This window comes from Solanum tuberosum, unplaced genomic scaffold, assembly GCF_000226075.1.
Source record: "Solanum tuberosum cultivar DM 1-3 516 R44 unplaced genomic scaffold, SolTub_3.0 scf00048, whole genome shotgun sequence".
Classification (NCBI taxonomy): domain Eukaryota; kingdom Viridiplantae; phylum Streptophyta; class Magnoliopsida; order Solanales; family Solanaceae; genus Solanum; species Solanum tuberosum.
This window is the reverse complement of record NW_006238976.1, coordinates 804360-824633: the sequence shown is the minus strand read 5'-3', so window position 1 is coordinate 824633 and position 20274 is coordinate 804360. Positions and strand designations below refer to the sequence as shown.

The following is a 20274-nucleotide window of genomic DNA, read 5'->3' as shown; positions in this document are numbered from 1 at the left end:
GGGGGAGGGGGGTGGATTTCACGTGGCTAATATTACTAAATTAATACATTAGATTAGTCAAAAAGTGGACGGATGGATAACTCATTATCCTCAAGAAATTCCAACTGTTTTTTTCAGTTACAACACGTTACCCCATAATTAATGCAAAGGTGGCAACCATATGACAGTTGACAACTACCAAAAGTGTAAAAAATTCTTTTAAGAATACTGCTACTCCCTCCGTTTCACAAAGAGTGACTTAGTTTGACTTGACACATAATTTAAGAAAATAAAGAAGACTTTTGAATCTTGTGGCCCTAAATTAAAGTTATATCAAATATACAAAATTGCCCTTTAATCTTGTTGTCTTAAACATGTCACGTGGAAAGTTGAAAGTAAAATGTTACCAAAAAAGGAAAGAGGTCATTCTTTTTTAAACAAACTAAAAAGGAAAGAAGGTCATTTTTTTTTAAACGAAAGGAGTATAATATAACACGGTAGATAATAATATATCCAACGTAATCTTATAAATAAGAGTCAAAAGAGAGTGGCGTATATGCAAATTTTATATCTATCTTATAGAAGGAAAGAGATAGTTTCTGAAAGGCTGTCTACCCAAGTAAAACAATTCAAAATATGTTTGAAAAAATACAATAATGAAGAAGTTCTTTAAAAAATAAGAGTGAAAGGGCTAAAAATATACTCTTTCCGTTCACTTTTAATTGTTATGGTTTCTTTTTCTAGAGTCAAACGATAAGAAATTTGACTGACATTTTACGATGTATTATATACAAAAAAAATGAATTTATAGTACTTTTCGTATAGTTTTTGAATATCTAAATTTTTTGTTTAAAATATCGAATTAATATAATCTAACTTAGCTTTAAAAATTAGTCAAATTGACTTTCGAAAAATGCAATATGACAAATACAAGTGGACGGAGCATAAAATTAAAGTCTTTGCTAATTAGGAAGACTAATTGAAGTCATGTATATGATCACTTATAAGTTGACACTTGGAAATGTAGTAAAGGTGGTCATCTTAGTTGGTCAACTAAAATCTCCACTTTAAGAATAGTTAATTAATTACCATTTCCTTTTCAATTTATATAGTGAAATTTGACTAATTACAAAGTTAAGATCTTTGAAGTTTGTAATTTATAATTTTATGCATATAATATTGAGAGTAAAATTGAAGGATATGGCTAATAAATAGAACATGTCTTTAAAATGGAAGAAAGATGGTTTATTCATTATGTAATTAGAAAATTAAAAATTGAGATTTAATCAAAGTTCAAAAACTTAGGGCTTAAACAAGCATTCCTTTAATTTAGGGGGGGAACCCTTTAATTTGCCCCTTTTAGTGTAGAGTACAACAACACAACCTTTTTGCTGTTTTGCAATTAGTTGACTCGGGTAATATGATTCCTCTATCCTTAATTAAAGATTTTGAATTTGAATTCTGAATATACATAAATAAATAAAATTAGGCACCATGCATATTCTTCTTAAATGAGTCTTATGCAACACGAATTCAAATTAATTGAAGATTCAGTATAAGTATCGAACATGTGAAAACCAAAAATAAATAATTCTTTTTCTATAATTTGTATAAAGCTAATGTGGGATTGTCATGTTTGAAGATGTAGCAAAAAGATAAAGTCCCTTTTAACATTATCTTTGTTTGTTATTCATGTAAAAGATATGTGGTACCCTCAAATTGTTCAACAAATTGGACCACATTGTGTACACCCTGCCAAACCTAAAATGGAAAGTAAAAGAAAACTACTAGAAAATAAGAAAATTTTCGAGAAACTATTATATATATATTTTTTATCTTCTTAAGATAGGAGTACGATGGAGTGTTACCCACTATTGTTTCTAGATTCTATTTGTGAAAATAACAAGCTCAACGAGGGCGTAAGACACTTTCCGCATAGTTTAGATATATAGTTGACAATTTTATCGTGCATTTTTTCTATTTCTTACTCCCTCTGTCCCTAATTACTTGTCCACTTTTGAATTGACACACCTATTAAGATAATGACATAGTCAGTTTACCATTTTACATCTATTAATTATGAAGTGGGTGAAAAGTTCTGCATTCTTCAAAGTAATTAGTTATTTAATTGAGGGTATAATAGATAAAAAAAATTGTCATTTCTTGATTTGTCAAAATGGACAAGTAATTAGGGACAACTATAAAAGAAAAAGTGCACAAGTAATTAGGGACAGATAAAGTATCATTTATGTAAGGTTATATGGTGATTCATTAATTTTTTGAATTTCAAATTACCAAAAAAGTCATATTTGTCAAAATAATTAATGCCATACGAAAGGGAACTATTGGTGGAATAATTAAAAAAATACATTATTTGCTACTTTCGGCAGATAATACTCCTAAGTTTTATTGATAAGGATTTACATATAGTAATTAATAGGAAAAAACATTAATTTTCAACAAATTACGCGTTTTATTAGATAAGGATTTGCATTAATTAAACCAAAACATTAAATGACCTTAATTATGACTCATTTATAGAAACAAATAGAAAAAAACAATTTCATATCTTTTTTTTTTTACCTAGGATAACCTGATGTCGTTCTAATCTATGTCGAATTCTTTGTCCTTCCGATAAGTACTCTGTGATGAGCATTTTGTGCAAATTGTGTAAGTCCTGCATGGTATAATAGCCTGCAAACACACAAAAAATGTAAACTGTATAGTTATGCGTAATAGCCTACAAGGCTACAACCACACAGAGAATATAATCACATTAGATAAATCTATGTGACAAACTCGACTTAAAAAGTATTGAAGAAATTAATTCAGAATCATTCGTGTCGATAATTATCCTCAAAAACAACTGAGCCATCTAGAAGGATACAATTTTAAATCTTGTTATTATACATTTGGAAGCAAATAACAGAAGGAAACATACCCCTCGAAAATCAACACATAGAATAATTTATTTATTTCCCCACAACTTTTATTTTTATTTTTTTGCTATAAAATATGATCCACACATAGAATAATTTATTTATTTTAACTTCCCCACAACTTTTATTTTTATTTTTTTGCTATAAAATATGATCCAAAAGAACTGCTAACAGAAAATTAAGATTCTGGGACTGGACAAGAGGATACAACAAAATTTATAAATTTTCACGATTCCCAAGGTGAAATAAAACATGGTACAGAAAAAACCAATAACAATAAAGACAAATATTTAATTAATATTTTAATCAATTAATTACCTACCTAAACCTTGGACATTAAAAAAAAACAGTTGGTATTTACCAATTTCGACCAGCTAAGATTAATTGCATGCATTGTCTTTTTTTTTTTTGCTAAAAGCTTAGTCATTAACTATTTTTTTGTTCTGATTAAATTTAGATTTGCAATACATAAAATCATTTAAGAAACGTATAAAAAATTATGATGGTTTGTATATGATTTCTTTACTTTTATCTAAATATCTCGAATATAAATTATTAGAAATATTTTATTCTAAAATAAATTTACGCGTACTTCAGGTATGAAAATAAATAAATAAAATAATACTAATAGCTAAGTTGTGAAGTAGATTGCATAAGAGAGTGTTTGGATTGACTTAAAAGTTTGTCAAACTTACTTTTAAATCAGTTTTTAATTTCTGAAAGTGTTTGACAAATATAAAAAATAATTTAAAATAAGTCAAAAACCAAAAGTAGATATCTCCCTACTTTTTATTTTTTGAATTAAAAGTAATTTCAGTTTGACTTGTTATTTTTGATTTAAAAGCTAGTTTTTTAAGTCAATCCAAACGGGATCTAAATCTTGTATATTCCTTCGAACTAGGAGTGTGCAAAAATCAAACCGACCGATAAACCAAATCGAAAAAAATATTATTGAGTTATTGGGTTAACGGTTATTTAATGATTTTATAAAAAAAATTTACATTTTAATAGAAATATAGAATAACGTATTTTGAAAATAAATAAATAAATAATAATAACTAAGTTGTGAAGTAGATTGCATAAATCTTGTATATTCCTTCGAACTTCTATTATATTCAAAAATTAGTATGCAGAGAAATAAGATTATTTTAAATTAATTATTATTTATTTATCTACCCTTATTTTTTAAAACTTTTGCATTAGAAAACTGACACAAATACAATAAAATATACACTAAAAAAAAGTTGAATATTCATTTTTGAATATGGGGTTAATCATGAGTTCACAATATTAGAAAAAGATGTTGTGGAGCATATAGGAATCTAAACTAGAATCTAGAGAGTCCTCCTTAATCTAGACACAATCCCCCATATTTTTATTTTTATTCGGAGTTCGATATTCATATTAAATCTTATTAAATTAATATTCTCTCGAAAAGTCTCTTGTCGGAGTAAAGTATTACTTGACATACACGATTTCATACCCAAATATCAAATTTCTGATTAAAAATAAATGATTTCTTGAGATTCTTATCTGTCGTTCGATATTCATATTAGGTCAAATTAAATTTTCACAAAATGTCTCTAGTTGGAGTAAAGTATTACGTAACAAATTTGATGTCGTATCGAAATATCAAAACTTGTGATTAAAAATGAATGATTTTTTGAGATTCTTATTTGCCGTTTGATATTCATTAAATTTAAATTCTCTAAAAAAATCTCTTGTTGGAGTAAAGTATTATCTAACAAACACAATTTCGTACTCAAATATTAAATTTTTTGATTAAGAATGAATGACTACTTATCATTTTTGCACATGGTCAATTGCTTTAAATTTTATTGGAATAAAAATAGTTCCAAGTAGAAAATCAAATTTATTAAGATTTGCCATATTTATTTAAGGTAATTTTTTTATTGAGTTAATGAAATAAAAATATATTTTTCTTGAAATTTCTCAAAGCCACCATCTGACCTACACTACCACGTGTCCCTTTACTTCTTCATCTTCTTAGCCTCCCTCTTAAAAATTCTTGAAAATTCTTTCAGCCCAATTAAGTAAAAGGCAAAAAGGTGCAAATTTTCATTATTATTATTTTGCCCATAACCGTGTTTTTTTTTTTTTTTTTCCATTTCATACACCTATAAAAGCTTGGACTTAGGAGTCTTTGTTTCAAACTTGTCAATAACAAAAAAAAGATCAGATTTTTTTCTTGATTTTTGGAATTCTTTTTTACCAAAACTCAAATCTTGTTATATAAAATTCAGGGTTAGTTTTTTTAATTGTTTTATAGTACAATATGTCGAAGAGTATACTTGTGACAGGGGGAGCAGGGTATATTGGGAGTCACACAGTGTTGCAATTGTTGCTTGGTGGTTATAAGGCTGTGGTGATTGATAATTTGGATAATTCTTCTGAAATTGCTGTGAAAAGGGTCAAGGAAATTGCTGGTGAATATGGTTCTAATCTCTCTTTTCATAAGGTATATTCCATTTTTCTGTTTTTCCTTAACATGGTTTTTTTTTGTTTGTTTTGGGTGGAGAATTGTTGTGGGGTTTATGGGAAAAGGGGGAATTGTATGAATTTGAGTTTTGGGTTTTCTGTTTTTAGTGTAAAGATTGGATTTTTATGGAGTTTTGTCTGGTTTTTTGTATCAGTATATTGTTGTTATGTGGTTAATCTCTGAAACTTACTATTTGTTTTGAGGATGGAATGGATGGTTATTTCTGGAATGGTATGAAATTGAGTTTTGGGATTTCATTTTTTGGTGTAAAGATTGGATTTTTATGGAGTTTTTTTTTGTATACTGTTGTTATGTGGTCAATCTCTGAAACTATTTATTTTGAGGATGGAATGGATGGTTATTTCTGGAATTGTATGAATTTGAGTTTTGGGTTTTCATTTTTAGTGTAAAAGATTGGATTTTTATGGAGTTTTGTCCAGTTTTTTGAATCAGTATACTGTTGGTTAGGTGGTCAATCTCTGAAACTTATATCTTTTTTGAATAGAATGATTGTTTCTGGAATTGTATGATTTTGTGTTTCCTTGAGTTGAGGGTATATTGGAAATGACCTCCCTATATCGAGGTAGGGGTAAGGTGTACACTTTACCCTCTTCGACCCCACTTTTTGGAACTACACGGGGTGTGTTGTTGTGTGATTTTGAGTTTTGGGTTTCAAAGATTGGATTTTTATTGGGTTGCTGTTGCTTTCTTTTTTAAATTGTATGCCATGAGCATAGGTTGAATAGTTATTTCTGTTATATTCCCTTTTTCTGTTTTTTCCTTTTCATGGTCCCTCTCTCTCTCTCTCTTTTTGAGAACTGTTCTGGGTTTTGTGGATAAGGTGGAATTGTATGAATTTGAGTTTTTGCTTCTTTTATTTTAATGTAAAGATTGGATTTTTATGGGGTTTTCCAATTGTTTGAAATCTGTATTCTGTTGGTATGTGGTCAATCTCTTTGTTCTTGTTTCTTTCTTGAAATGATTATTGCTGGTCTATCATGTGCTTCTTTTTCCATTTAATAAATATTTGGTGAAGTATACACTTTTGGTTTTTCTTTCCATATGTAAAGTAACTGTTAAAATTCCAGAAATTTTGATGGAAATTAGTCTCAGTGGTCTATTGAATTTGGTATTTTTCATTTGGAGGTAATAACCATTGGCCACAGTTAAATTTTCTTCTATGGATACATTTGCCTTTAATGGCTCTATTTGTCATGTAATGATAGTTCTCCTGTATAACAGTACTTTTACATGGATTAAGCTGATTTTTTGTTACTTTCTTTAAGTTGGTGGCTAAATTCTGTTGTTTTGTCTGATACTATAGGTGGATCTACGTGATAAGCCGGCAGTTGAGGAGATTTTCAGGTCTAACAAGTAAGTTCTAACAAAAAAATTCTTCTTAATGGTTTTCAAGGGACATTTTTTTTTCTTCTAATTTACTCAGTATTGAATATAATGTAGTTATATTGTACACTGATGATGGTTTATTGACCATGTGGTGCATGAATTATGGACTATTTCACATGAAACTAAGCTTTGAAGAATAGTTGTTGAATGTCTGAATCAGCATATTTGACTCCTTTGCTCAAATTTTATAACCTTTTGACACATTGGTTTGCATCAACTACCGTTTTTTATGTAGATTTGATGCTGTTATCCATTTTGCTGGACTAAAAGCAGTTGGTGAAAGTGTTGAAAAACCTCTGATGTACTATGACAACAACCTTATTGGAACAATTACCCTCTTGGAAGTCATGGCAGCTCATGGATGCAAAAAGGTATTCCTCGCACTTTGATTTACTTTTATGATGCATCTGTTTTCTTGTAAGTCCTTAACTGGTTTCCTTCTCTGCTTCTCCAGCTTGTGTTTTCATCGTCAGCTACTGTTTATGGTTGGCCAAAAGTGGTTCCTTGTACTGAGGAATTCCCCCTGAGTGCTGCAAATCCTTATGGACGGACAAAGGTATTGTCAATTGTTTCATCTCGCATTTTTAGCGCTCAACTTGTTGAAGTCCAAAATAGTCTGTTTATTCTATCTGTTCATCATCTAACAAGTCTCAATTGTCAGCTCTTCATTGAAGAAATATGCCGTGATGTACAAAACGCGGACTCTGAATGGAAAATCATATTGCTGCGGTACTTTAATCCTGTTGGTGCTCATCCAAGTGGCCGAATTGGTGAAGATCCGCGAGGAATTCCTAACAACCTTATGCCATTTGTTCAGCAAGTTGCTGTTGGCAGAAGAAAAGAGCTGACAGTTTATGGAACTGATTATGGAACGAAGGATGGTACAGGGGTATGACTATATTTTCAATAGCAAATCTTTACGTGTTAGATACATTTTAACTTTCAATTTACTCTGGTGTCTTTTTTATATGACAAGCTATGATTTTACGATGTCCAGCAATACCGTTGTTTAGTAGTTTGGCTAAATATGACAAAAAGCTGTCCTTTTTATGAGATTTTCCTCGGAGAATAATCATGTCGTGTTTTTTTTCCAGGTCCGTGATTACATTCATGTTATGGATTTAGCAGACGGACACATTGCTGCCTTGCAGAAGCTATCTGATCCTTCCATAGGTATGTACTTGCTATTTGATATAGAGTTTTTATCGTGATAGTTTATAGTATTGTTCTCCGTTGGCTCATTTTTACAGCTGTATTGCTATTTCTGCTGATTTTGATCGATCTTTTTAGGCTGTGAAGTGTACAACTTGGGAACTGGAAAAGGAACTTCAGTCCTTGAAATGGTGGCCGCATTTGAGAAGGCTTCTGGAAAGGTAGTTTTCAATTGCATTCCACCTTGATGTATCGTTATAATGTTGCATCCAATTCCTCTCAATGGCGGAGGAAAAAGGAAATCACAATTTCCCTCAAGCCGGGAGGCTATTTGTGGTTACTAGTGTTTTCTTACTAGTGCTAGCTCTCTTCTTTTTTTGGGGTACCGATGCCCTTGCATGCTTTTGACTCACCTAGACTAATTCGTCCGGGTACCTCCCACCAGTATAGATACGGTAACTCTGTCTATCAAAGCTAAGACAAGTGCCTAGCTCTTTCCCATCTCATAGCCGAGTGACATTCATTTTTCGTTTTCTACTTCCTTGTGAATAGACTTTGCTAATTCTTGAACTTTCCAGTTGTTGTAAAGACCCTTATGAGTGTTTAGTTTGCACTATTTACCTATTTCTGTACTTTTTTTTCCAGAAAATTCCAATGGTTATGTCTGGTCGACGCCCTGGAGATGCTGAAATTGTATATGCTGCAACAGAGAAAGCAGAACGCGAATTGAAGTGGAAGTAAGTCATGTAGTTCACATTGCTTTTCGAGATTCTAACACACCAATACACACGTCCTACCTTTAAATTCTGAATGCGCCTCTAAACACTCCGGTTTATGTTGCTTGCAGGGGGAAATATGGCATCGAAGAGATGTGTAGGGATCAGTGGAACTGGGCTAAGAAGAATCCCTATGGCTATGAAGGAACTCCAGAATCTAATAACTGTCACTGAAGTCTACTTCAACTGCATAATATCGTCATAGTCGCATCGTTCGTGTTGTTGCATCGTGTATGGAATCCATAGTCTTCGAAGGGACGATTCGACGTATAGTTCTAGGGCTATTAGAGGGGATTATAATGTTTATATTGTCTAACTTATAAGTTTCAGAATGTAATTGGGGTTTCAATGAGTCAGTAGTTAGATAAAAAAAAGAAAATCTAAGAAAGTTGATGAATAATATAGCCTTTCTAATTTAAGCATATAGTAGTATTTCATTTGTTCTTTCATTCCTTTTTCTTTGTATAATAATAACTATCAGCATTTGAGTCTTGTTTTAGCACATCATAACCGATTTCAACTAGTTTGGGATTGAGACGTAGATCGATTGATAGATATATTGAAAGAACCGTTCTTTTATTTATCTTGTTTTGTTATGGTTGAACGATTAATATTCACAATCTGCAAGGTTGACTGAGTTGGTGTAGTAGAAGTATTCCATTACTGAGGCTATAGGTTGAATCCCACTTGGTTCTTTCTTAGTCATCGATTCTTAGTCGAGCTTATCACATCGGATTTGTCTAGTACGATTTATATCTTCAATATGTGTGACAACGCACTCTTTGAGAGCAAATAAGGGTAAAGTCGCAACAATTTTTTCTTCTTTTCCGCTCAATGTATTTGATATCTATATAAATTTAAATTCGCATCGAAAAGTCCCGCGCTATGAGGATGAGTAAAATTAAACAGATTTAAGTACAATAATATGTTGTACAGTTCACATGTAGTATGTGATTTATCTGTCGGCAGTAGCAGTTACCACATTCGACATATGCCATGTGAATATTCCAACAATTATTTTGTTTTTTTATTTTTTATTTTTTAAAAAAAAACTTTTAAATAATCGTAATTTATGTTTGGCTAATCAATTTATGTTAAAAACATATTTTTTCTCTCCTTATAACTTCACTCAAACACTTTTAAAAATCTGACTTTTCAAAAAACAAACACTTTTTTAAAAATCATAGATAAAAATATGCAAATAAGAACTCTCGACTTTCCAAAAAATTGATCAAACAAATTATATGTCTAATTTCTTTAATTTAACAGATCTGAAAAAGAAGAAGTCATAGTATATATTAGGATGAACGAAATTCTTCTATTTATAACAAGAAATTTTAAATTTAATATGAATATAAATTAATCGAATCAATATTTTTCTTGAGGTGTACTACTCAAGAAAAATGGACGGTGTTAAATCCGAAAAGAGGTTAAACAAACAAACAAAATAAAGAAAGAGAGGCATATAAGTTAATTTAGTATAACTAAATTGTTAATGACTAACATTTGTCTAAATTTAGCTAAAAGGCAAAACAGTCACATAATTTCCATTTTGTGATCTATACATCCTGCCAATTTGCTGACTACTCTTTCCACATCATTATATATGTTACGCGTTGAATAGCTAATACATTTATTTTGTATCGAATTCTTTTTAGATTATTGAATCATTATCGATGTTTCGTAGAGGGATCTTCTTCTCTGCTAAAAATATGATTTATTGACTTGACTAAGTTTACGATTACTTTCTTTTTGATAATGGTAAATATTTTTGCACGACTTGGTTATTTAAAAGTTATATGTAATTGTGTGTAGCTAACATTTTGTATATAAAAAAGACAAATAACTAATTTGTTTCAAATCGGTCAATTTACACTAGACATGTAAACGCCATTTGCACTATCAACAAATGTCAAAATTAAATAGTGGTTGATACATTTTTAATAAGGGGGAAAAGACAGTCCGGTGTATTAAACTTTTGCTACGCACAAAAAGGTTCAAACCATAAAAGTCTGTTGTATGCGGTCTTATTCTGCATTTCTGCAAAATGTTATTTCCAAAGCTTAAACACGTGATCTTCTCCTAATCACATGACAATAACTTTATCAGTTACGTTAACGCTTCCGTTTAAAATCAAATAGTGTTATGCATAGTGAAATATTTTCAGCAAATCAATTTACAGTTAAATGTCATTATCAAAGTTTTGCACCGCCCATTAAATATTGGGCCATATGGAATACTTGAAAGTTAATAGATCTAATTGGGCCAACAAAGTAACTTCAAGCCTTACCCAATAATGGGCCCATTATTCATAAAAAGCCCAAAAAAGAATTAAAAAGTTGATCTATAATATCTAATTTTCTAAAAAGTATTTAATTTTTAGCCAATGTAGCTGAATTTTAAATTGTAATAATAGCCTTTAGTCATTTACTATACGTCAATATGCCAGCTGATATTGAAGGTTTGAAATTAGGCTTTGGAGTCTTTTTAAGTTTAAGCCTTTTGAATTGTTCAAATTCTTGATGAAAGATATCATCATTTAGAATATATTACTTACGTCATTGTAAATTGAGGATTGTCAAATCTAATTTCATATTCAAATGTGTAAAGTTTGATATTACCTACTCTACATATCTAGATTTAAAGTTAACTATACAATTCTAAAACTTCAGAGTCGAAATTTGCAACTTCAATCCTATATTTTCAAACTTGATTCCTGAAACTCCGTACCCAAAATTTTTAACTTTAATCAAGTAAATCATTGATCGACTATTTTAACTTCTACTTTGAGAAAAGTTTAAATTTTCCACTTTATAATCATAATAATCACCACTCCCATCTCCCCCTATACCTACCCCTAGGAGTAATAATATAATAATAATTTTAAATAAATAAGAACTTAATAATAAGTGGTTAAACATTAAATACTTTGATAAGTTTAAATCATTATTTTGATATTGGTCCTCCAAGTGGTTATTTGTGCACATGTCCTTCAAGGATGAAAAAAGAGAAAAAGAATATTCCTCAAAAAGAAAAAAAAGAGGAAGAAAATGATTAAAAAATAGATAAATAAATAACAAAGGGTACTTCAATTTTAGTGTCTCTTTATAGAAGGAAGAAGACAAAACCATCAAAATTGTTGTAAAATCGAAAAGGACAGTTTAACATCATCGTCCCACCTCCTTCTCCAGGCTCCAGCTGACCTATTTGGAAGGTGGGTTCTTGAAAATCTTAGAAAATGGCTACCAGCAATGATATTGTTACAGCTACAAAGGTTGGATCTTGAATAACCTTATGTCATATAGACTAAAAATTCAATCTTTTTGATGTTTCTGTCATTTTTCCCTCTAAAGATTGCATTTTTTTTTGTTTTCCTAGCATGTTTATTCTAAAGATTGTATCTTTTTTGTAATGTTTGTGGTATTTTTGTTCTGTTTTTGATTGATCCAACTTGCTGGCAAAAGGGTATTTTGAATTTCTATACCTTGAGAAGTATCTGAGCAATAAGGCAAATGCTACTCTGTAGATGTTCCATGTTAGATGTTACATTTTGCTATTCAGAGTTTATATGTAAGCAAATGTTGCTATTAGGAAAGTTTTATTTTTTCCTTTGAAATAAACCTTAATGTGGTAAACCCCACCAGTAGAACCCCTGCATCCAGGTTCCTTGAGTAGCTATTTTATACTATGCTACTTGGTGATTTGGATCCTAACTTTTATGGTTTGAGATAGAGGGTCCTTAACATTAGGCTAACCCCATGTCAATTGCTATATATATGTTTTTTAGACTATTCAGAGTTATTGTTTGTGATCTATGCATTAGATAATGGTATGGAGGTTGAGGATTGGGGTAGAAGGTTAGTAGGTAGCGAGTGGTGTAGCACCTTTAAGGGGAAGAGTCAAGAGGTTAGTCTCCTATGCTACTTTTCTCTCTTTAGTAGTATTACAATTTAGTAAATGAGTAGTCTTTTTTTACTTTGTTTTATTTTTACTTGTTGCTTCATTGATTGTGTCCATCTTGCCTCTTTGCTATCTTTATTTTTTCTGGCTGCTTTGATATTGCTACTTTGTTGTCATATTATTCTTGCAATTATGTTTTGATAATTGTTTTTCTAAGCCGACGGTCATTGGAAATAACCTCTCTACCTCAAAGGTAGGGGTAAGGTCTGCGTACATCATACCCTCCCTAGACCCCATTTGTGGGATTACACTGTGTATGTTGTTGATTGCAATGCCCTTCCAAGAAAAATATTTTGATTAGGGTAGTAAATGGTAACTCTGAATCTCTGAGAATCATGTGAAATGGGAATTAACTTTGATGACCATCTTCTAATCTTGCTATTGGTTCAAGTTCATACAGTAGTGCATCGTTATACGTAATATAGTTTGTACCAAAGAATGAAGTTGGTGAACTTCATTTAGCAGCTCACTTCTTGCTTAGTGGCACTTTTGATGGCAAGGTTAAACAAGTGTTAACAGATGCTAGCAAAACAGAAGAATGCTGAAGAAACTAGAATTTGAACCCCCAGGAGATATACTCAAATATGAATGTGAAGTTAGGTATACTTATAGTTTTCTTTATAAACCAATAAGAGTTCTATAAGAGGGGGATATGCGAGATTTGTGTCTAGAGACACGACTATCTATGAAATGATATCACTGTTATTTGAACCATTCAATTGGGGCAAGAACCATTGGTTAGAGCAAAACCAACCCACTTAAAGCTGGACAATTCACCCATAAATAAATTCGTGGTTCTGACACTTGGATTTTGAGGTTTAACTCAGCGTCATCCCTTTTGTACAAGTTCCGTAATAGAGTTGGTCTTGCTAGAAGCTTTTTAATATCAATTATAGTGCGTGTGGAGAGTTGGCTGAGATGTGGTATAAGAAATTACTTGACTACTCTTAGCTGGACGACTTGATGGCTAGTAAAATTTAGAAACTATTTATGGTAACAACAGTCTACATAATGGTTCAGATGGAGTTTTGCAACACTTGTCATGATCGTCACTGTTGTTGTTTCCCCATTGTGTTTTGTGCAGGGTCAAGAAGAACAAAATGTATTAATCTCAGAGAAGGAACTTTTTGACCAATGTGGACCTGTGCACCTAACTGCTATTGACTGGTGTGTAAGTTCTTTTCCATGTTTATTTAGTTAAATAAAGGTTTTGCATATCATAAAGGTGATGGAATTATCGGAGATGTAATATCTGATAAATTTCTAGTTATACATGGAACACTATGAAATTAATGGAAGTACAAAGATGTAATATATTTAGTATTGAGGAGTTGGGCATATATTCTCAGGAGTTAACAAGAGTGTAGTGCTCATGGATTTCAGATCTGCTTGCCATTGTACTAAGTTACAAGTCTTACACTGCCATAACTATTTAGTTCTTGCAAAGGAAGACGTTGAAACATCAAGTGTCTTGATCCATACTCAAATTACTACCTCCATTCTTGATTGATTCTCGTCTTTTCTTTTATGGGATGTCGCAAAGTAAATCCCTTTAAAATAATGTATTTCTCTCCCCACTTCACCGGTTTGCAAGTTGTTCGTCTCAACTATGAATAAATCAGGGTAAGTCTGTCAAATATAACATCATAATGAGAACCCACACCACTTTTCCCTGACTGAAGGATAAGTAGGTTTGGGATGTGCAGAATGATTTTGCCTTTATACCCTGGGTCTACCAAGTGATAAGAGCGCCTCCAAGATTTTAGATCACTTTGCTACAGTTGTGTAAGTGCCCTAGTACACCTTGCACCCTATCATTTTAGTGGCGGATTTAGGATTTTCACTAAGGGGGTTCGAGAATAAAATGTAGTGGCTGGGATTTGAACTTGGAGGTAAATTTTGAACCCGCTAAATTACTGAGTCAACCTCTAGTCTAGTATTTAGGGGATTCAAAATCTATATATGTACATAAAAAATGAAAAAATACTATATATATACAATGTAACTTTTTGTCAAGGGGGTTTGGGTGAACACCCTCCGCTCCCCTTGATCTGCCCCTGCCTATCTAGGATGAACATGAGCTTAACACTTACTCCATGGAATAGGACATAATTTACTTTGGTCTCACTACTATTGATAAAGAGAGATAGAGCCAAGTTCTCTGAGACGATTTGGAGATGTCATGCCTGCAATTGCCTAAATTAGCATGATATTATGCTTAATAGAATGGGTGTTATGCCGGTTCTTTTCTAGAAATAAGTTTCCTTGATCTTTCACCCAATAAACAAAATAGATACAAGAAAGTAGAAACAAAGAGGTATAGAGGAGTTGATATTAGCTTGAACTATATGCATTCATCGTCTTTTCCAAATTATGAAGCTTAATGCTATTGTTTGGCAACACTACTCACTCTCATGCTGCCCAACACTTACTCTTGCTTGAAATCTGGAAGTGTCCAGCCATTTTACAGAGACAGTTGTTACGAGTAATATTGTTCTTCTACCTAATGCAGGGAAAATGTTGCTCATCAACGATCTGTGGCTGCCAGTTTGGTTCAGGGCGTCTACATCCTAGAGCGTGACAAGCAAGAAAAACGGAAGGGAAGTCAAGCACTTGCTCCTCCATGGTGGAGACATTTCCAATTTGAGTTATATCGCGTGCTTGTTGATGATGTTGATTCCTGCATTTTTGGTGCTATATATAAATTTGCACCCTCAAAATCTTATTTTGACGGTTCCAAAGATAAAAGCCAACGATTTGTTATTGCTTTCCGTGGGACCTTAACCAAAGGTGATGCATTTTCACGAGATATACAATTGGATGTCCACATTCTCAGGAATGGACTTCATCAGACTTCACGCTTTGAGACGGCCATTCAAGCTGTTCGACATGTGGTTGCAACATTTGGAAGCTCAAGTATCTGGCTAACTGGTCATTCCTTGGGGGCTGCAATGGCAATGCTTGCTGGAAAAACCATGGCAAAGACTGGTGTATTTCTAGATGCATTTTTGTTTAATCCGCCATTCTTGTCGGCCCCAATTGAAAGAATTAAAGATAAAAAGGTGAAACATGGGATCAGATTTGCAACCAGTGTTATAACAGCTGGACTTGCTTTTGCTGCGAAGCATAAAAACGTGAATAATCAATCTGGAGATACATTTGTTGCATTATCTGCATGGACACCGTGCCTATATGTGAATCCATCGGATCCTGTTTGCGCAGAATACATTGGCTATTTTGAACACCGGGAAAACATGGATACCATGGGAGCAGGAGTTATCGAGAAGGTAGCAACCCAACACTCACTTGGTGGTCTTGTCTTGAATTTCATGGGGAAGGAGTGTGATGAGCCATTGCACCTTATTCCATCAGCCAATTTAACAGTAAATTTGACTCCTCCGTCAGACTTCAAAGAAGCTCACGGGATTCACCAATGGTGGAAACCTGATTTACTTGTAGAGTCCAAGAAACACCAGTTTACATGAATGATGATATAAAACAAATACCACTACACCGATAGATGGTATGTTTGTCTAATTTGTTCCCTTGCTCGAGTATATTTATAGTTATCGACACATTACATTTTGCTCTTAGCTTAATAGTTGTGCCTTCTACTGGTGCTAAAGTTGCTTTACAGATGCATTGTCATCTCTTGTTACCTTCGACTCCAGTTTTATTTGTTCATGTTTCTATGTTTCGGTGAATCTATCTATCAGTTCTGTGCCTCATCCTATTACCTATTGTTGAGTGTTACAAATTGAAATTGTGCATATACTACCCATTGTATTATTGATAATATTTTTGTTATAGAAGTATCCCTTGTGAGATTATTTCTGTTTGGTATTTTGTATTCAAACTAATGTCGTGTTTCAAGGGAACAACTTTTGAGATTCTGTTCACCATTTGTCAAGTTGAGTCCTCGTGGCAGAGGAATCGATTAGGAAAATTCCTTATGATCTTTCGAATATATACAGAACAGTAGTTAAATAAGACAAGTATCCCACACTCACACATCCAAGAAGGAACGTGGGGGGAAATGGAGACGAGATGGATCCAAAACTATCATATTTGTAAACACATATGGTAAGATAAAAACAACTATTATGTTGTTGTTTATTGTGCTGTCATCAATGAAACCTGCAGGTACCCCTTATCTGTTTTGTCACTGCAGCCATTGAAGGTCTTTTATTTGGATACTGAAAAGTACAGCAAACTGCAAGCTGTAACAGAAGGACCATTTGCTCAGCACTACTCTGGTCATGTTTAGGTAGCAGGGTGTCAAAAACATCGATGACCGGCTTCTCTTGAAACATGGAACGGATCCACTTAGGTAAATCTACTCCTTTGTTCTTGGTAAATGCATCTAGTGGAGCTTTACCAGTTAATAGTTCCAAGAGCAGAACACCAAAGCTATAGACATCTGACTTTTGTGAGACTTCATGAGCATTTGTCACTTCTGGTGCGCGATAACCAGCCACGAGCTCTAGTTTTGTATCTGAAGAGAGAATTCGTGCAATGGAAAATTCAGAGAGACGAACACCTGATAAGGAGTCGGTGAGGAAAACATTGGATGATCTTATGTTTCCATGGCAGAAATCCGAGCCTCGGGAATGGAGAAATTCAATTGCACGGGCAACCCCATAAGCAATGCTACTTCTTACTTCCCATGTAAGTGAGGCCTTGCTCCTACCTTCATTCCCTATATATTAATATCAAAGTTAAAAGTCAGACCTCTCTATAACAACCTTCAACAAATGTTTTCTAGGGAATCGATTGTTCATGTTATATTTTATGTTCTCTATAATAGCATTACACTATAGCAGCCAAAAACATTGGAATAAACAACGTTGTTATAGAGAGGTTTGACTATGTCAGATCACTCTATAACAATCATCCTCTACAACATTTCACTATAATAACCATGATGTCTTCTCTGCAACCGATGGTTTCTGTTATATTATATGTGCTCTATAACAACATTTCACTATCGGAATAAACAACGTTGCTATAGAGAGTTTCGACTCAGTCAGTTCTCTCTATCCATGTTTTTTGTGGAACCGATTGTTTATATGTTATGCTATATGATATGTTTTCTATAACATCATTTCACTATAGCAACCAAAATATATCAGAACAAACGACGTTGTTATAGAGAGGAGATAATGATGAAGAAAACATACCATGTAAACGAAAAGCTAAGCTTCCCATTCTAACATAATCATATACAAGAAGAATTTCATTCTGATGCCAACAATATCCTCTAAGAGGAAGCAAATTTTCATGAACCATCTTTCCTACTTCACCAATTTTATCTCTGAATTCTTCCTCAGCTAAGCAACCAACCTTCAATCTTTTCACAGCTACTGCATTTTTCCCTGGCAACTCCGACTTATAACTCGTCCCGAAAACTCCCTTACCTAAAACTCCGGCCGTTGATCGTAACAATTCGTCTAATCCATAGCCTCCATGATCATCAAAAAACACCAATTGAGTGCCTACAATGTCCGTTGGACTCCAAGGCATTGAGTTTTGTTTCTGTGGAATTAGTCGAGATGGATGCAAGCTGGTTTGGACAGTACGATTATCGAGAAAAAGAGAGAAGAAAACAAAGAAATGAGAGATCCTTTAATGGATTATTGAAGATTTTGTTAAGGGAATTCAAGGTGTTAAAAGGCTTTAGGTTAAATGTGAAAGAAGAAAACATTCTTTGTCTTGATTTGACTTGTTCTTTGGTTGGTGTTCAGATTAATCCACAAGAAGGTTCACAACTCAACAACTTTATAATGTTTTAATAACGATTTATATTTTTTTAATGATTAATTTTGTTCTTATGCCAAATCATTTATTCGAGTAACCTCTTAGAAATAAAATTTGTTTGGTTCTTCTATGGGGTTTCAATATATCTATGTGTTTGTTTTGGATTCTGAGCGAAAACGATAAATAAGCGACGTATCTACAAATGTTTTTCTTGACTTTACATATTCAATGGAGTTTTTGAAAAGAAAAAGAAATTCATTTTATTATTTCATCGAAAAAAATATTATGATTCTTAAGAAGTCAAGGAGCATTTCCCATCAATAAAGTAACAATTAACAAATGAGAAAGTTCAATGGATTTTCCAGCCAACTAAAGTCGTCAATTCATTATTGTAATTGAATTATTCTTAAAACTATTTTTGTAGCTTCATCTTCAATAATGCAAGTAGGTCAAGAATCCTAAGGCATGAAATTTGTAAGAAATTACTTTATAATTTCTACTAATTTTTTTTGGCTATATCTAGCTCTTGAATCCAGATATTTTTTTAATTAGGGTTCCATAGGAAGTCGGAACGGAGTGTGACATACTGACATTCCCGCATGATACTCTGATATCATGTCAAATTAGGTATTAAATTTATCTTACACTTCAAAAGACTAGTTCAAATAGATGAAGATTTTCAAAACTTTGAATGAGTCTAAAATTCTCGTCCCGATACGGGATCATTCTCATCAACATAGACCATGCTATTAAATGCATAAATGAAAGTGATTCAAAAAACTATATCTACACACACATATGAATGGATCCATTTGTTGAGTGGGAATTCATCCATTTGGTGAAATATGCCTATCTTTCTAAACTTTAATGTACATGACTATTTTATATTCATATTAATGAAAGATAATAGATATCTCGTAGAGTTAATCAAATTAAATGATAGCTGACTTGAAAATTACATGCTCCCTTCCAATTTTTAGAATGTCCACTATATACATAAAAATAAGGACATTACATACATATATATTTTTTATGTATATATCATGAATGTTGAACCACCTTCAACTTTTTTTCGTATGCTTACTTGTTCCTATTTTGAACCATTTTAGCGAAAATTCTTATTCCGCCACTCATGTTAATTATTTGAAAGAGCATTGGATGGTATCAAGTTAGATCCATTTTCTACTCACATAGAGAAAAAGGTTGAAAAAGAAGTTCCCTACAAACTCTAATCCCAAGAGACCTAAACCCACACACAAAAGTAAAATGTTTGCAGAAAAGGACACCATCAATTATTTCAAATATTGGTCCATACAATTCATGTGGTGTACCCACTAGCCACTGTTCATGGGCTGTCCATTATCGAAACGACTTCGAAATTTAAAATTTATGAATTTTTATTATAATTTTAAATTAATATATAATAATAATTTAATTAATAATTAAATATTTCATAAGTTTTGAAATATATATATCATGTTTAAGTTTACGTGGATTTATAACTTATGACTTATAAGTTAACACTATTTTTCGAGTTTATTTGCATCGTGATTCACCCATTATCTTACTTGACATTCCTCTTAAAATCCTCCATTTTTATCGCAAGTTGTTTTTTACCTTTCTAATTATAGTTTTGCATTTTTTATTAATCAATAATCATTAACTTTAAACAGAAAGAAACAAAGATTATCTTTCCAGCTAATGCAGCTCATAAAACTCACAACACTTTGGTCTTTTTAATTATTTTTTTAAAAAAAGAAATTCATGTATATGTAACAACAATAGGACTTTTTTTTTATAAATC

At 32.4% G+C, this 20274-nt stretch overlaps 3 protein-coding genes across 3 annotated transcripts; 2 read left to right on the top strand and 1 right to left on the bottom strand.

Annotated features, from left to right (window-relative positions):
- Positions 1–5121: 5121 nt before the first annotated feature.
- STUGE45 (UDP-glucose 4-epimerase) lies at positions 5122–9161 on the top strand (the record flags this gene model as incomplete). Its single annotated transcript, NM_001288075.1, is given in 11 exon segments — positions 5122–5397; positions 6743–6792; positions 7061–7196; positions 7280–7381; positions 7487–7714; positions 7920–7998; positions 8116–8198; positions 8623–8714; positions 8825–8892; positions 8895–8903; positions 8906–9161. Coding segments are annotated over 11 exon segments (1083 nt in total).
- Positions 9162–11845: 2684 nt separating this feature from the next.
- On the top strand, positions 11846–16405 carry LOC102581710 (GDSL esterase/lipase At4g10955-like). Its single transcript, XM_006343780.2, has 3 exons — positions 11846–12027; positions 13798–13880; positions 15226–16405. The coding sequence occupies exons 1-3, from the start codon at positions 11992–11994 to the stop codon at positions 16196–16198; spliced, it is 1092 nt and encodes a 363-aa protein (XP_006343842.1). The 5' UTR covers positions 11846–11991; the 3' UTR covers positions 16199–16405.
- A 245-nt stretch (positions 16406–16650) lies between these two features.
- On the bottom strand, positions 16651–18446 carry LOC102581380 (probable inactive receptor kinase At1g48480). The gene is made up of 2 exons (XM_006343779.2): positions 17894–18446; positions 16651–17412 (listed from the first exon to the last, which is right to left on the bottom strand). Exons 1-2 carry the CDS (start codon positions 18234–18236, stop codon positions 16841–16843), a joined length of 915 nt encoding a protein of 304 aa, XP_006343841.1. The 5' UTR covers positions 18237–18446; the 3' UTR covers positions 16651–16840.
- Between the last annotated feature and the right edge of the window lie 1828 nt (positions 18447–20274).

What these genes read in the sequence shown, in the direction of transcription:
- LOC102581710 (XM_006343780.2), top strand. Translation starts at nt 11,992, where the DNA reads ATGGCTACCAGCAATGATATTGTTACAGCTACAAAG. An exon ending in ATATTGTTACAGCTACAAAG is followed by an intron (nt 12,028 to 13,797) that starts GTTGGATCTTGA and finishes TGTTTTGTGCAG; the next exon opens with GGTCAAGAAGAACAAAATGT. An exon ending in CACCTAACTGCTATTGACTG is followed by an intron (nt 13,881 to 15,225) that starts GTGTGTAAGTTC and finishes TACCTAATGCAG; the next exon opens with GGAAAATGTTGCTCATCAAC.
- LOC102581380 (XM_006343779.2), bottom strand. Translation starts at nt 18,236, where the DNA reads ATGCCTTGGAGTCCAACGGACATTGTAGGCACTCAATTGGTGTTTTTT. An exon ending in CTTAGCTTTTCGTTTACATG is followed by an intron (nt 17,413 to 17,893) that starts GTATGTTTTCTT and finishes ATTAATATATAG; the next exon opens with GGAATGAAGGTAGGAGCAAG.